At 39.6% G+C, this 15,692-nt stretch overlaps 1 protein-coding gene across 9 annotated transcripts in view; it reads left to right on the top strand.

The window, feature by feature from the left end:
• Positions 1–15,692, top strand: part of vti1a (vesicle transport through interaction with t-SNAREs 1A) — a 364,307-nt gene that overhangs the window by 195,288 nt on the left and 153,327 nt on the right. For 7 of the 9 annotated variants that reach the window (XR_005945653.1, XR_005945652.1, XM_041209662.1 and 4 more), the window contains 2 exons: positions 12,774–12,844; positions 14,709–14,770. Coding sequence is in view for 7 of the 9 variants with exons in the window: in XM_041209662.1 (XP_041065596.1) it covers positions 12,774–12,844; positions 14,709–14,770 (133 nt within the window). In the remaining 2 variants the exon portion in view is untranslated. Of the gene's footprint in view, positions 1–12,773; positions 12,845–14,708; positions 14,782–15,692 lie in introns of all 9 variants that reach the window. The other 2 variants (XM_041209665.1, XM_041209663.1) reach the window with 1 other exon arrangement.

The raw sequence follows: 15,692 nt of genomic DNA, 5'->3' as shown, positions 1-15,692 counted from the left end.
ACTGAAGCACAAAAAAAAAAGTAGTAATTGCCCAGATTTTACAGTCAGCAGCACAGGAATGCCACCTGTCAATCACTTATAGATTCCCCAGATTTTTTGTGGGCTTTTGAGTGTCAACTTGTGGTAATTAGGGATCAATTTCAGTATGGCGTTCACTACAGGAGATCTATGATGTGTGTGATGAATCTTCACTGGATCATGTAGGGCAAGAAATTGAGATTGTTTGCTCTCATTTTTTACCCACCAAAGGAGCCCTTAGAGTCCAAAGTTGTGTCCACAGTGCGCGTGCAAAATTTGTAGATCACCACAGGTGCCATTATTGGTCAACAGAGTTGTCACGCACTCAGTGAACGGTCACTGAAAATATGCAGGGCCAGCAGATCATAATTTCATCAGTCTGTAATGCTGATTTGACACCTGCGCTGCCATTTTGGAGCTCAAAGCTCCAACTAACACCCTCTCTTAACCTTGCACAGTCAAACACACGTTCAGCAACTGGAAGGACTCCCCCAGTAGTGCTATTTAAAGGGACCATCAACAATCTACAGATTAGTTGCTACTTGATTTCTTCTGGATATTACTATAATTCTGCAAAAGTGTTTGGAGTTTTCTATAGTTGTTTCAAATTGCAAAAGTCTACACGGCAGGTCCTGAAGGACATTTTGCTAATTTCAAGGCTTCTGCGCAAACTAGGTGCTCCGATCATGGGTGCACAAGTAGGCATTTGCCTTAGAATACAGCTTGACTTGGTGAATAAACAGAGGTCACACAAGGCAGGACAAGCTGCTGGAAGAGGGAGAAAAATGGGGAGGGCATTCAGCAGGTGGCCATAAACGAGCCTCATGCATGTATGCTGACTTTAATTGGAGGAGGTTGCAGATGGCCTTGCAGGATAACCTCAATCATCACCAGGCTAGAAAGCCCAGGTGTGGGCTGTACAGTCTTAGCATTGCTAGCTATATAGTCTGGGCAGTCTGCCAAGGGCACTGGTGGAGTGGCGATGATGGGAGGATAAATACTATCACCCTGAGAGAGGTCTGCAGAGTCGTAGCCCTGGAGCCACTGCCAGATGCACTCCCCAATTCCACGCACCCCCCCGCCCCCCCTTCCCAATACCCTTTGCCATTCATCACCAAACCCCCCACCCATCCCACTACCCCACCCACTTCCTGGAATCTGTTGGAGTACAGTGTTGCGCTGCTATGACACAACACAAGTCCCTATGCACACTGTAATCCACAGTGTTATGATCTTGGTAGAGACCAGCAACATGTTTATTTGTTTTTAGAATCTGAAAACCCAGATATTTACAAGAAGAATTAAACCACAGTGTTCACAGTTTAAATCAAAGGAATTTTACTAAGCAAAAGTCAAAGGCCTTGAATATTCATAGCTACACTCCAGCTTAACTAGTTAGTTAATTAAAGATATTGAAAGTACAATGAACATAGTTATTTTTTTTTCTAAACCAAATTTCCAACTCAAATTTCCTTCTACAGCCATTTGACTTACACCCCCAAAACTCAAGTCAGGTACTTAACAAAATTTGGAAGATTAACCACTTCGTCTGAGTGCTGCTTTGAGATTCATACAAGGGTTGAGATTTTATTGGCCTTACTTTCAGTAAGATTTCCCTTCCAATCTCCTGCAACCATCCCATGGTTAAAGGCTTACAGTTCAGCACAGACATAGCTAGCATCTTATGTGTAACTACCTCAGGTCAAAACTCTCCTAGTTCTAATATTCTTTAGCTCTGGAGTCTTGTATATAGATCTCTCCTTCTCTGTCTCTCTCACTCTGTCTCTGTCTCCCTCTCAACTTCTTCACAACTTGGCTACCCTAGAAGTCTAACTCAATGTTGGGTTAGACTTCTAGGATAGTCAAGAATCCTGGGCTATCCTAACCGAACTGAACATTCAATTAATAAGAGATTTAAATTATTTTAGCCAGCACACTCAAATTACCTCTGCTAGAAAGAGTTGTTCCCTGCTTTGATTGTTCTCAAAGTAAAAACCCTGCTTGAGACCAGAACCACACCCACAATCGACTCACACCTATAATTAACGTTTTGTTGACTCTTTACCTGGGAGATAAACAGTAGAATAACAAAACAAAAACAGAAATACCTGGAAAAACTCAGCAGGTCTGGCAGCATCGGCGGAGAAGAACAAAGTTGACATTTCGAGTCCTCATGACCCTTCAACAGAACTAAGTAAAAATATGAGAGGGGTGAAATATAAGCTGGTTTAAGGTGGGGGGAAAGAAGTGGGGGGGGGATGGTTGTAGGGACAAGCAAGCAGTGATAGGAGCAGATAATCAAAAGATGTCACAGACAAAAGAACAAAGAGGTGTTGAAGGTGGTGATATTATCTAAACGAATGTGCTAATTAAGAATGGATGGCAGGACAGGCAAGGTACAGATAGCTCTAGTGGGGGTGGGGTGAAATAAGACTAACCGGGCATAAAAGGTATACTTTTAAAAATAATGGAAATAGGTGGGAAAAGAAAAATCTATGTAAATTATTGGAAAAAACAAAAGGGAGGGGGAAGAAATGGAAAGGGGGTGGGGATGGAGGAGGGAGTTCAATGAACTCAATATTCGGTCCGGAAGGCTGTAAAGGGCCTAGTCGGAAGATGAGGTGCTGTTCCTCCAGTTTGCGTTGAGCTTCACTGAAACAATGCAGCAAGCCAAGGACAGAGATGTGGGCAAGAGAGCAGAGTGGAGTATTAAAAAGGCAAGCGACAGGGAGGTCTGGGTCATTCTTGCAGACAGACCGAAGGTGTTCTGCAAAGCGGTCACCCAGTCTGCGTTTGGTCTCTCCAATGTAGAGGAGACTAAAACAAAAATCTGGTCAGATGATCATTTACTGGAAGCCAGGTGCTTTACCAGATGTCAACTCCTAGAGAAACTTTGTTCTTAAAGTTCTATCACCCCAACTTAAAATACAGTTTTTTGCCAAAAGCATGTGGGCCATCACAATAGCCATGGTTAGGTAGTCTGACATTGTGCTGCAACACTCGGATGTTAGGCAGCTGCTGCTTGTGCTGCAGTGGAAGCTAAGCTACTGCCCAGTAAATGTACATCATAAACAAAAACAGAATTACCTGGAAAAACTCAGCAGGTCTGGCAGCATCGGCGGAGAAGAAAAGAGTTGACGTTTCGAGTCCTCATGACCCTTCGACAGAACTTGATGCTGCCAGACCTGCTGAGTTTTTCCAGGTAATTCTGTTTTTGTTTTGGATTTCCAGCATCCGCAGTTTTTTTGTTTTTATAAATGTACATCATAGTTTACTCCCCAAGTGCACTCATGGAGTTGACCACCGCTTTGATGCAGGAAAGGATGGGCTGTTAGTTGTGTGCTAAGCCCTTGCCACATTGATGCTGGATACCTCCATTGGCAATGACCTTGATATTGACTGCAGATTCCTGGCAGGCTTCCTAATGATGAATGGTGGAAAGTAAGAGATGCATGTTTACACCATCCACAGCATGTAAATCAGAAGGGTATGTAGGATCAGGGGGATGTTTGAAGAAGGATAGGTAGGAGCATACCATCATCTTCAGTGGTCTCAGCCATGCCCCATCATCTTCAGTGGTCTGGCCATGACATCAGCAAAGAGTGTTCCAATAATGGCCACCACAGTTTGACCAATGGGAGTTAGGACATGCAGTCAGACCTGCCCCCTCCATTTAGAAAAATTACTTGAAAATCTTTATTTAGAACAACAACTCTTCAGATCCAAGTTTTTGATATCAATGGAGGAGATCCTTAATGGATGACTTCCTCTATTGTCCCAAGTAGCCACAAAATAAGTACCAGTAGAATTTTAATCTGGAGCAACAACTTTTTATTTATCACTTGCTCATAAGGATAGGACTACCAGCAAAATTATTTAGGTTTTGGGGATTTTATTTTTACATGTCTTAGATGTTCAGATGAAGCTTTTTTTTTAAGCCCTACCCATTCCATTCTTATGGCCTATAAAGTTTCGTTACAATTGTTTACAAGTTTATTGATAAATATCTTGCTTTCTGTTTTCCTGTTTTATGTTTAGGATTGAAAATTGAGGTTAGACATTGAGAATTAATATCAGTAAGTCAGTAAGCATTATCATCCATTATTGCACAATTCTTACTGAAGTTTATAAGGCACATAACAAAAATGTCTATATTTTTGTATTTGATTGAGATTCATAATAGCTGTAAGATTTCATCCATGGGGTGCAACTCTAGAGAACTAATTGGCTAAGGAAAACCATCTAAGTACTTCACCTGAATATGTCTAAGCTACAGCTAAATGATTTTGTATCAGCAGACCTTCATCTTCCAGTGGGAGGTGGCGTAGTAGTATGGTCATTAGAAGTGGTAATCCAGGGACCCAGGGTATTACTCTGGGGGCCTGGGTTCAACTCCCTCCATGGCACGGTGGTATTTGATTTCAATAAAACCTGGAATTAAAAGTCTAATAATGACCATAAAAACCATTGTCGATTGGTGGAAAAACTCATCTGGTTCACTAATGTCCTTTTCAGGGAAGGAAACTTGCCCACCAGAAAGGAAACCTGCCCACCAGTAGGTCAGACCCAGCAGAGCTTGTGGCACAGTGGTATACACACGGGAGAAAGCTCTGGGAGAGCTGACCCTCAAATCCAGACCCCATGAAGTTTCATGGCACCAGGTCAAATATGAGCAAGGAAACCTCCTGCTGGTTACCACATACTGTTCCCCTTCAGCTGATGAATCAGAACTTCTCCATGTTGAACTCCAAGGGCGCAGAATGTACACTGGGTGAGGAATTTCAATGTTCATCACCAAGAGTGGCTCGGCAACACCAGTATAGACCAAGCTGGTCGAGTCATAAAGGACATAGCTGCTATACAGGACCTGCAGAAGGTGGTGAGGGAACCAACAAGAGGGAAAACATACTTGACCTCGTCCTCACCAGTCTACCTGTCGCAGATGCATCTGTCCAAGTCAGTATCGGTAGGAGTAACACCGCAAAGTCCTTGTGAGAGAAAGTGCTGTCTGGCTCAATGAAGAGTGCAGGAGGGCATGCCAGGAGCAGCACTAGACATACCTGAAAATGAGGTGTCAACCTGGTGAAGCTACAAACACAGGGCTATTTGTGTGCCAAACAGCATAAGCAGCAAGTAATAGATGGAGCTAAGCGATTCCACAGCCAACGGATTAGATCTAAGCTCTGCAGTCCTGCCACATTCAGTCGTGAATGGTGATGGATAATTGAACAACTCACTGGAAGAGGAGGCTCCACAAATATCGCTATTCCCAATGATAGAGGAGCCCAGCACATCATTGCAGAAGACAAGGCTGAAGCATTTACAACAAAATTCATCCAGAAGTGCCAAGTGGATGAGTTACCTCAGACTCCTCCGGAGGTCCCCAGCATCAGAGGTACAAGTCTTCAGCCAATTGGATTCACTCCATGCGATATCAAGAAATGGCTGAAGGCTCTGAATACTGCAAAGGTTATGGACCCTGACACCATTACGGCGATGTTACTGTAGACATGTGCTCCAGAACTTGTCACGCCTCTAGCCAAGCTGTGCCGGTACAGCTACAACACTGGCATCTACCTGGCACTGTGGGGGGAGGGTTCAATTGAAGAGAAATTTAAAAAATCAAAAAGAAACAAGAGAGCAGAGGTGCAGGGTAGTGAAAAGGCAAACGATGATCAAAGTGTGACAGGGAGGAACAGAAAATATAATCAGAAGAGTGCAGCAGAAATTAGAACCAGAATGAGTAATAATGGTAAAAAGTCAAAGCTTAAGACTCTTTATCTGAATGTACACAGCATTTGTAACAAGATAGATGAGTTGACGGCACATATAGAAATAAATGGATATAACTTGATAGCTATTACAGAGACATGGTTGCAGGGTAACTAAGACTAGGAACTCATTATTCAAGGATATTTAATGTTCCAGAGAAATAGGCAAAAAAGAAAAAGAGGTGAGGTAGCTTTGTTAATAAAGGAAGGTATCAGTGCGGTAGTGAGTAGTGATATAGATGCAATAGATTGCGATGTGGAATCGGTTTTGATGAAAATAAGGAATAGCAAGGGGAAGAAGTTATCTATAGGCCCCGGAAGAGTTGCTTTACTGGAGGACAAAGTATAAATCGGGAAATAATGGAGGCATAATGAAGGGCGTTACAATTGTCATGGATGATTTTATTCTGCATATTGACTGGACAAATCAGATTGGCAGGAGTAACATGGAAGACGAATTTGTAGAGTGCATCAGGGATTGTTTCTTAAAGCAATACGTTGCAGAACCTACCTGAGAACAGGCTATTTTAGATCTAGTAATGTGTAGTGAGGTAGGATTAATAAGAAATCTCGTAGTTAAGGATCCTCTAGATGGTCATGATCACAACATGGTAGAATTTCAAATTTGGTTTGAGGGGAAGCAACATGGGTCTCAAACCAGTGTCCTCAACTTAAATAAGGGCAATTACAAAGGAAGAGCTGCCTAAAGTGGGTTGGGAAAATTGACTAAGGGGAAGGTCAGTGAATGAGCTACGGCAGACATTTAAGCAGATATTTCATAACACTCAGCAAAAATCTTTCCGGGTCAAAATAGAAGAATGAACCACCCGTGGCTAACAAAGATAGTCAAGGAGATTATCCAGTGAAAGACTAAGGTGAAAACTATTGGTAGGCCAGAGGATTGGGAATTTTTAGGAACCAGCAGCGGACGACTAAAAGGCTAATAAAGAGAATGAAAATTAATTATGAAAGTAAATTGGCAGGAAATATAAAAACAAACCGCAAGAGCTTCTACTGGTATATAAAAAGAGCATGTAGCTAAAGTGAGCATGGGACCCTAGGAGGATGCAACTGGAGAATTGATAACGGGGAACAGGGAAATGGCAGATCATTTAAACCAATATTTTGCATTGGTCTTCATGGTGGAGAACACTGTAAACATTCCAAAGATATCCGATAAGTAAGGAGCAAGTGGGAGGAAAGATCTTGTAACAGCCTCTATTACGAGGGACAAAATATTTGACAAACTAATAAGACTAAAGGCAGACAAGTCGCCAGGACCTGATAGGCTGCATCCAAGGGTTTTAAAGGAAGTGGCTGTAGAGATAATGGAGGCATCGGTCAAAATATTCTAGAACTCACTGGATTCCAGGAGGGTCCCAGCGGATTGGAAAACCGCTAATGTGATGCCCATGTTCAAGAAGAGAGGGAGACAAAAAGCAGCAAACTATAGGCCAGTCAGCCTAACATGTGTCTTTGGGAAAATGCTAGAGTCTATTATTAAGGAAGAAATAGCAGGACATTTAGAAAAGCTTAACACAATCAGAGTCAACGTGGTTTTGTGAAAGGGAAATCATGTCTGACAAATTTGCTAGAGTTCTTTGAGGATATAATAAGAAAATATAACAGAGTTGATCAAGGGGAACAGGTAGATGTAGTGTATTTGGATTTCCAGAAGCTATTCAATAAGGTACCGCATTAAAAGTTATTGCACATGAAAGGAGCTCAGAGTATTGGGGGGACCGTATTAGCATGGATTGAGGATTGGTTAACACAACACAATACAGAGTCGGGATTAATGGGTCTTTTTCAGGTTGGAAAGATGTAACTAGTGCAGTGCCACAAGGATCAGTCCTAGGGCCTGGATTATTTACTATCTATATTAATGACCTGGTGGAGGGGGCAGGATGTAATGTATCCAAATTTGCTGATGATACGAAAATAGGTGGGAGGATATATTGTGATGAGGATATAAGGAATCTGCAAAGGGATATGGATAGGTTGAGCAAGTGGGCAAAAACTTGGCAGATGGAGTTTAATGTAGGAAAGTGTGAAGTTGCGCACTTTGGTAGGAAAAAATCAAAAGGTAGACTATTATTTAAATGTAGAAAGACTCCAAAAAAAGTGCAGCAGAGAGGAATCTGGGTGTTCTTGTGCATGAAACCCAAAAAGCTAGCATGCAGGTGCAGCAAGTAGGCAAATGGAATTTTGGCCTGTATTGCGAGGGGGTTGGAGTTTAAAAATAGGGAAGTCTTGTTACAACTGTACAGGGTGTTGGTGAGGCCGCACCTGGAGTACTGTATACAGTTTTGTCCCCGTATTTAAGAAAGGATATACTGGCATTGGAGGCAGTTCAAAAGAGATTCACTAGACTGATTCCTGGGATGAAGGGGTTGACTTATCAGGAACAGCTGAACAGGTTAGGTCTTTGTTCATTAGAGTTTAGAAGAATGAGGGGTGATCTTATTGAAACGTACAAGATTCTGAGGGGGCTTGACAGGGTAGATGTTGAGAAGATGTTTCCACTAGTGGGGGAATCTCAAACTAGGGGACATAGTTACAGAATAAGGGAACACTCTGAGGGTAGTGAATGTCTGGAATTCCCAACACCAGAGAGTTGTAGAGGCTAGATCACTTAAAGTATTTAAAGAGGAGATAGATAGCTTTTTGAAATATCAGGGCAGTTGAGGGTTATGAGGAACTGACACGAAAGATGAGTTGAGGACTGGGGCAGATCAACACTGACCTTATTGAATGGTAGGTCAGGCTTGAGGGGCTGAATGACCTACTCCTTCCTATTTCTTATGTTCCTTTGTAGGTATGTACACACAAAGCAGGACAAATCAAACCTGGCAATTATCGCCCCATCAGTCTACTCTCGGTCATCAGTAAAATAATGGAAAGAGGTCAGCAACAGTGCTATCAAGTGATAACCTGCTCACTGATGCTCAGTTTAGGTTCCACCAAGGCCACTCAGCTCCTGACCTCATTATGGCCTTAGGTCCAACATGGACAAAAGAGCTGAACTCCAGGGCTGAGGTGAGAGGGACTGCCCTTGACATCAAGGCAGCATTTGACTGAGTATGGCATCAAGGAGCCATAGCAAAACTGGGGCCAATAGGAATTGGAGAAATCTCTCCACTAGTTGGAGACATACCCAGCACAAAGGAAAGATGGTTTTGGTGGTTGGAGGTCAATAATCTCAGTTCCTGGACATCGCTGCAGGAGTTCCTCAGGTTAGTGTCCTGAGCCCAACCATGGGGATGTTCATTGGTGATTGCACAATGTTCACCATTCGCGACTCCTCAGATACTGAAGCAGTCCATGTCCAAATGCAACAAGACCCGGACAACATCTAGGCTTGGGCTGACAAGTGACAAGTAACATTCGTACCACACAATTGCCAGGCTAAGATCATCTCCTATTAGAGAGGATCTAGCCATCTCCCCTTGACATTCACTGGCATTACAACCACTGAATCCTCCATTATCAACATCTTGAGGGTTACCATTGACCAGAAACTGAAAAGGACTAGTCATATAAATACTGTGGCTACAAGAGCAGGTCAGAGCCTAGGAATTCTGTGGCGAGTAACTCACCTCCTGACTCCCCAAAGCCTGCCCACCATCGACAAGGGACAAGTCATGGAATACGCTCCACTTGCCTGGATGAGTGCAGCTCCAAGAACACTCAAGAAGCTCGACACCATCTAGGACAATGTACTTGATCACCGCCCCACCACCACCACCGATGCAATGTGGCAGCTGTGTGTACTATCTGCAAGACGCACTCCAGCAACTCACCAAGTCTCATTTGACAGCACCTTCCAAATCAGCAACTTCCACCAACCCTGTATTTAATTTCTTATGACAAATGACTCCAGGTAATGCTTCCAAAACTAAAAAGCTATGTAATTTCTCTGCCATTGTAGCTAATCAAGTGGAAACTGGAGAACATCATTCCAATGTTACCCAATGCCAGCATGTTGTAATTTACAGACAGCATTCAATTCAACTTGACCAGAAACTATTCAGTTCAACATTCAGCATAAACCTATGACTTAACATCACTCTACACTCATCGGGCAAAACTAAATCCTAAGCTGAAGTAAAAGCCATGAAAAGCAGAAAATTGTTTATAAAGAGGAGCAACAATATATAAATCACTCTAGTGTCTATCCATTACACATATAGAAAATTTGAAAGATCACTCTTAATTCAAGACAGAATTTATCATGTTTCATGGAATAAAGTTTTGTTTTACAAATTTCCAAGAGTTACTCTTTTTTTTTCTAGCTATCTTCCCTTGGTGCTTCACTCTGTCAACTGGTGGTACATGACAATTTGAGGCCCAAACCTTTCCACAGCCCCTGTTAGTGCTATTCCATATAGGACAACTGAATGGCTTTTTAAGCCTGTTTATATTTCATAAATTACATTTCCATCTATCTTCTGCGCTCCCCCCCCCCCGCAACACCACCAACCTCAACCTCAGATCCCTGCTTACATATATGGAGCTCATAGCATTTTTGCTATGAAACATTTCAACAAGTGTGCTGGACAAGAGTTATTTAAATATAGGTGAGTTCAAATAATAGCTAAAGTTGGAATGAAAACCCATGCCCTGTGAATCAGGGACCAGTGTACTACATTTAGAACTATGAAGTGGCATTCAAAATTTTCAAAGGGTTCACTTTATAACCATTTCATTTATTTTTTTAACTTGAGGGTTAATCAAAATTGTATTTAGTAAGAACCAACCCAGTACTCAACAGTTTTGTAGGATCAATATTATTTACCAGTAAGAGAAATCGGTGTTCAATAATATTGCACAATGTGTTAATGACTGGCCTTTATGGTTAAAACAAATATAGATGTTTAGAAGATAGCATAAACTAAATTAACTTTATATTTTATTATGCCAAATGAGCAAGAAAATAATTTTTATAAATTGTTCCAACATGGTTAAGTTTGTTTTTCTGATATGCTTATGTAGAATTGATGATATGTAGCCCTTTGTCTTATCATCCATTACTGACTTTTGCATCTGCATTTGCACTCATTTCCCATAATAAGCATTTTAAACAGCTTCTACCAAATTGCAGCAGTCAGTTTTAACACACTTGGAAAAGGGGAATGAGATTTGCAAATGATAAATGGGGAAGTTGACTACCTAACTAATAAAGATTTGTCTTAATCAAGTATGATTTGTCAGAACAGGAGCGCACCAGGGTCAGGGCAGAAGCAATGAATAATACAGCATTCACAGGAGGGAAGGACCACAGAAATGCGTAATAAATATGCTGTGATTACCCAGTGCTAATTCATATTCAGAGGATGAATTATTTCAGGCCAGTCACGAGGATGCTGAGCCCTACCGGCCTTGCTGGAGCTGTTTAAGCATGAGGAAAAAGTTATTTTCTTTTTCTTTTTAAATATATCCTTTCAAGTATGTATCTTCAAGCTTGTCGTTACCTTGAATATAGTTATTTAGAAGGTAGAGCTCTAGTGTCATCTGTGTCATGGCTGCACTTTCTGCTCGTGGCTGTTCTCCTTGTGAAAAGGGCCAAAGTTCGTCAGTTGTGCTGCATACTGAATAAAAAAAAAACTCTTGCAAAATTGATGATGGCCCCAATTATTTATCTGTGCAGACAGTCAGAGTGAAGCAGATGCCATCGTGCCCCACACCGGGATGAAATTAATGTATGATGTTTTGATCCCTATGTGTCAAGACAACAATTCATTTTGTGATATTCCAGCGGACATGCTTCTTTTCCTTGTTTATTGACTTCACTAGTCATTGACTATGAGGAAAAAACACAATTCATCAAAGTGACAATGTTTTACCCTCAATTACTGTCTGTGGCATTGTCACATTTGCTGGTAGAAATAGATTGAATCATTAGAACCAAGGTGAAGATGTCAACTTGGCAGCCAAACGAAACAGAGAAAAACCTAATTAACCAACCTGCTTTGAATCAGCAGTATTTAATGGCATCTGTTTTCCTTTATAAAAAAAAATATCAGATCATCTTGAAACATTTTTCTTGGTGTATTCTTTTTAACACAAAAACTATTAAAACACATTGAACCTTTAGGGAGGCAGTACACCATTCGAAATCCCATGAGGCAAACCAGCACCGAAGAAATACCTTAATGGGAACATCAATTACTAGTCAAATATCTGAAAAAAATATTTATCCTGCTACATCTGTCATTGTTAGCTCCAGCATTTAATACTTTCAGAAACTCTAAACGAACTGTATCATCAAGTTTTGTTTAGTGTTTGTTAATTAAGTTTTGATTTGTTTTAGTAATTGTCATTTAAAAAATAAAAATTGCACCTTACATGTTTCTTACATAAAGGATATCAAGTTATTGATTTTGATGGATCACTTGTGAAAACACCTATTTATTAATATCTTTTTAAAAATTAGTTCAAGAACAATGATAGAGTAAATGTCAGTTCTTTATTTAAATATATTTAGAATTGAAACAAGAGAAATAAATGTTTCCACACTTTAGCATTGATTGTAAAGTTGAATGGTTGGACATTTACATAATCCCTTAAATTGTGGTGAAACATAAGATTTATTTTTTAACTCCGTCAAGGAAAAGCTCCTTTCTTTTCTTGTCTTGCTGCAAACAGCTTTTATATTATGCTTTTATTCTGTTTTTAAGAATTATTAAATGTCTTCCGTAGTCTTTCCGTTTCCCACAGTTAACTTATGTGTATAGTATAAAATGGTGTAGAAACTTGTTTATTTTTAGTAACATTAAATTAGTTCCTATTGTTCTTACAGGAGCTCTGCTTCAATGTAAGTTGCAGCGGAGACTGGCCACTGAAGTTATTTAATTCTTCAGATTTTATGAGAGTAGGTTTAGGTTCAATCTCACTGTTCTGCTCACCAAACAGATTTTAATGTTTATTTTTTTCAGCTTTTAATATACAGTGTGTAACTTTTTGTAATTCTGTGGATTACAGAACAAATTGGACAGGAGATCCTGGAGAATCTGCATCATGACAAAGAAAAGATCCAACGAGCTCGGGAAAGGGTGAGTTTGAGAATACAGCTGTTTTAGTCCATCATATCAGATCTTGTGAGTAAGGGCTTACAGGGATTTTATAAGCATATTGTATTCCTTCTAATAAATTTTGCAGATCAAAATGCTTCCTATTGCTAAATGGAAACAGCCAATCTTTGGATTCAATGTAAAGCTAGAAATATGTCAGTTTTTAAGCTTCCTAACTGCCAATATGGGGAAAAGAGAAACAACACTCATTTTTCCAATAGCAGTAACTTTTGTGTGAATATCGCTATGTTGCAGTTTATTTTCTTCATATAGCCTTGGATAAATAAATGTAATTTAACTTCTGCTAAATTTTAAAATTGTCCTGCACAATGTAGAAGATCTAAAATGGCTCAACTTTTAACAGAAACACATATACAAGATGTTGACATGTTAAGACTATATAGATTTCTACAACTTTCTGAAAGTCTTTACCAATTAAATTATTATAAATGTCTTTGGTATAGTTGTATTGAGCTATATAGATTCAAAAGACATCTAGCTATACAGAATGTAGTTTACATGTGAATGCATGACCCGTTTTGATTTGTTTTAAACTTGAACATTGCTAAATATATCATTCTTCATGAGCAAACATAACTACCCCAAATCAACATCTAAAAGATTCTTGGATATTCACAAGCATTGTCAAGTGGTACCCTTTTTGATTAGTGAATTGAATGGTTAGATCTAATTGTTATGTGAGATTTTCAAAATGAAGACACTTCAATAAAATAGGTTGCCTATATATTGCCTTGTCTATATATCATTTGCAATTTTGTGCTCCATATACCTCTAGTATCCAGAAAGAGGTGCTGCAAACCTATCGATACAAGACCACAAGATAATTTTTCCTTGAATTGATTATTTTTATATCACTCTTATATTCTGTTTACCTTCATTATTCCGTAATTTACCTCATGTGTATGCTACTGGGGCTATAGCATTGCAAAAGAACAGCTGACTTATGCGATGGTACGCTGACCTGTACAGGTTGGTCACATGACCTCTAAATATGTCCATAATTTTTGATTTTTTTAGCTGATGTTTTTAAATTTCAAGTTGTGTGCTATCTGCTATCAGTTTTTTTTTTCCAATTTAACGACTGTATGCATGCCATGCGAGAGTGGCAGAACAATTATAAATCCATCTCCTGTTCATTTCATAATCCTAACCATAGAGAGAATGTTTTATGTCTGCTTATTTATACAAAAACAGCAAAAGTAATCAGTAGTTGCAAACATTAAAATTAAACAGCTCACTAGTTTCAGACTCACCAGTAGGTGTTTTATACACTTGGGTGTTGTGCATCCTTAAAGAGACATTGTCTTTTTACTTAAGAAAGGAGAAAGGCAGAATAGGGACACACCATTTTCATTACAAAGACATTTTTGCAACACACTAACTTCTTATTTGTTGTAGGTCATCACCTTTAAGTGTTTGAACCTTTTCCTGTATTTGCCAAATGATCTTTATTAAAGCTAATGTCACCCTTAGATGCAAAATATAAATGATCAAAGTTGCCTTCTGTCAAGATTTTTTTTAAATACTGCATATGTTGGAAATACACAGCAGATTTGCCATCATCAGAAAAGAGAAAGCATGGTTTATATATTGAGATTGCAGACTGTCGGAACTAGAAAGATTGGTTTTGTATTTGAAATTCTAGCCAAGCCATACCTATTTCTTAGTCGAATACTGCTGGCTTTCCTCTAAAAGTACAAAAATGGACTCCTAGCAGTGACAGTATAGACCTGTTTTCAATTTGAAAGATGATCATTGTCTTATAAAGTAAGTATTTTGTCATGTTCTGCTGTGTAACCCCTTCCTTCCTCACTCTTATTATCAGCTGCGTGAAACTGATACAAACCTTGGCAAGAGCTCCAGGATCTTGACAGGAATGTTGCGAAGGTAAGGTCAAGGTAGGAATCTGTTGTGCTTTTTCTATAAATAACTTTCTCCACCACCCCACCCCCTTAAATGAAGTGCTCCCAGCGCACAAGTGTCATAGAATTCACTTGAGTTTTCCCTTCAGTTTTTGCTAAAAGCAGTACCTGCTTTTCTATTTATGCAGTTTTTTTTCCCAGAGTTGCATGCAGCAGAGTGCACAAATTCATCTCACATAAAACAAAATGCAAATTGTACATTGATACACATTGGGGACATTGTTTCATGCTAGCTGGACTAAAAGCATTGCTAGTGGATAACTGAAGCTTGTGATATTAATAGTTTATATAAAATACTGATCCACACATGTGATTTGTAAGATTTTTTGATATAAAATTTTAATTAACATATCCTTGTTTTCTTGGTTTTCAATTGCTTTAGAGTAGATTTGACAGTGTCAATTTACTAAGAGACTACACGAAATGGGGAGTAAAATCAAGTGAAACAGCCAAAAACCAGTGATTAAGATAGTTTGAGTCAACTCTGGCAACATTTGTTTTGGTGTTCTAAGTTCATTTCAAACTTCCTTTCTGGTTTCTGCCTCCCTTTTGTAATGGTAGCTGGCAGTCTCTTAGAAAATTTGGCACAGTAATTCCACTCAAAATGGGTTATCATATTATAACGATAAAGTAAAAGGATACCCAAAGGAGCAACTTGCTTATGAAAATTAAGAGCAGTCATGATTGGGTGATGGGAAGCACAAGTTCAAGTGACGTTGGGGGTGCCAACTGCAGATTTGCAGACAGAGTTTGTTGGAATAGAGAGGTTCTGTGGGGGCATCAACTTTCCATGAGTAATCTATTTTGGTATTTAGTGCTAAAACAGAACATGAGGACTGTTTTCACCAATAAAATTACTGTTTTCCTTTGGGTAGTGCATGCTGTCT

This window comes from Carcharodon carcharias, chromosome 17 (assembly GCF_017639515.1).
Source record: "Carcharodon carcharias isolate sCarCar2 chromosome 17, sCarCar2.pri, whole genome shotgun sequence".
In the NCBI taxonomy this organism is placed as follows: Eukaryota; Metazoa; Chordata; class Chondrichthyes; order Lamniformes; family Lamnidae; genus Carcharodon; species Carcharodon carcharias.
This window is presented reverse-complemented; position numbering and strand designations above follow the sequence as displayed.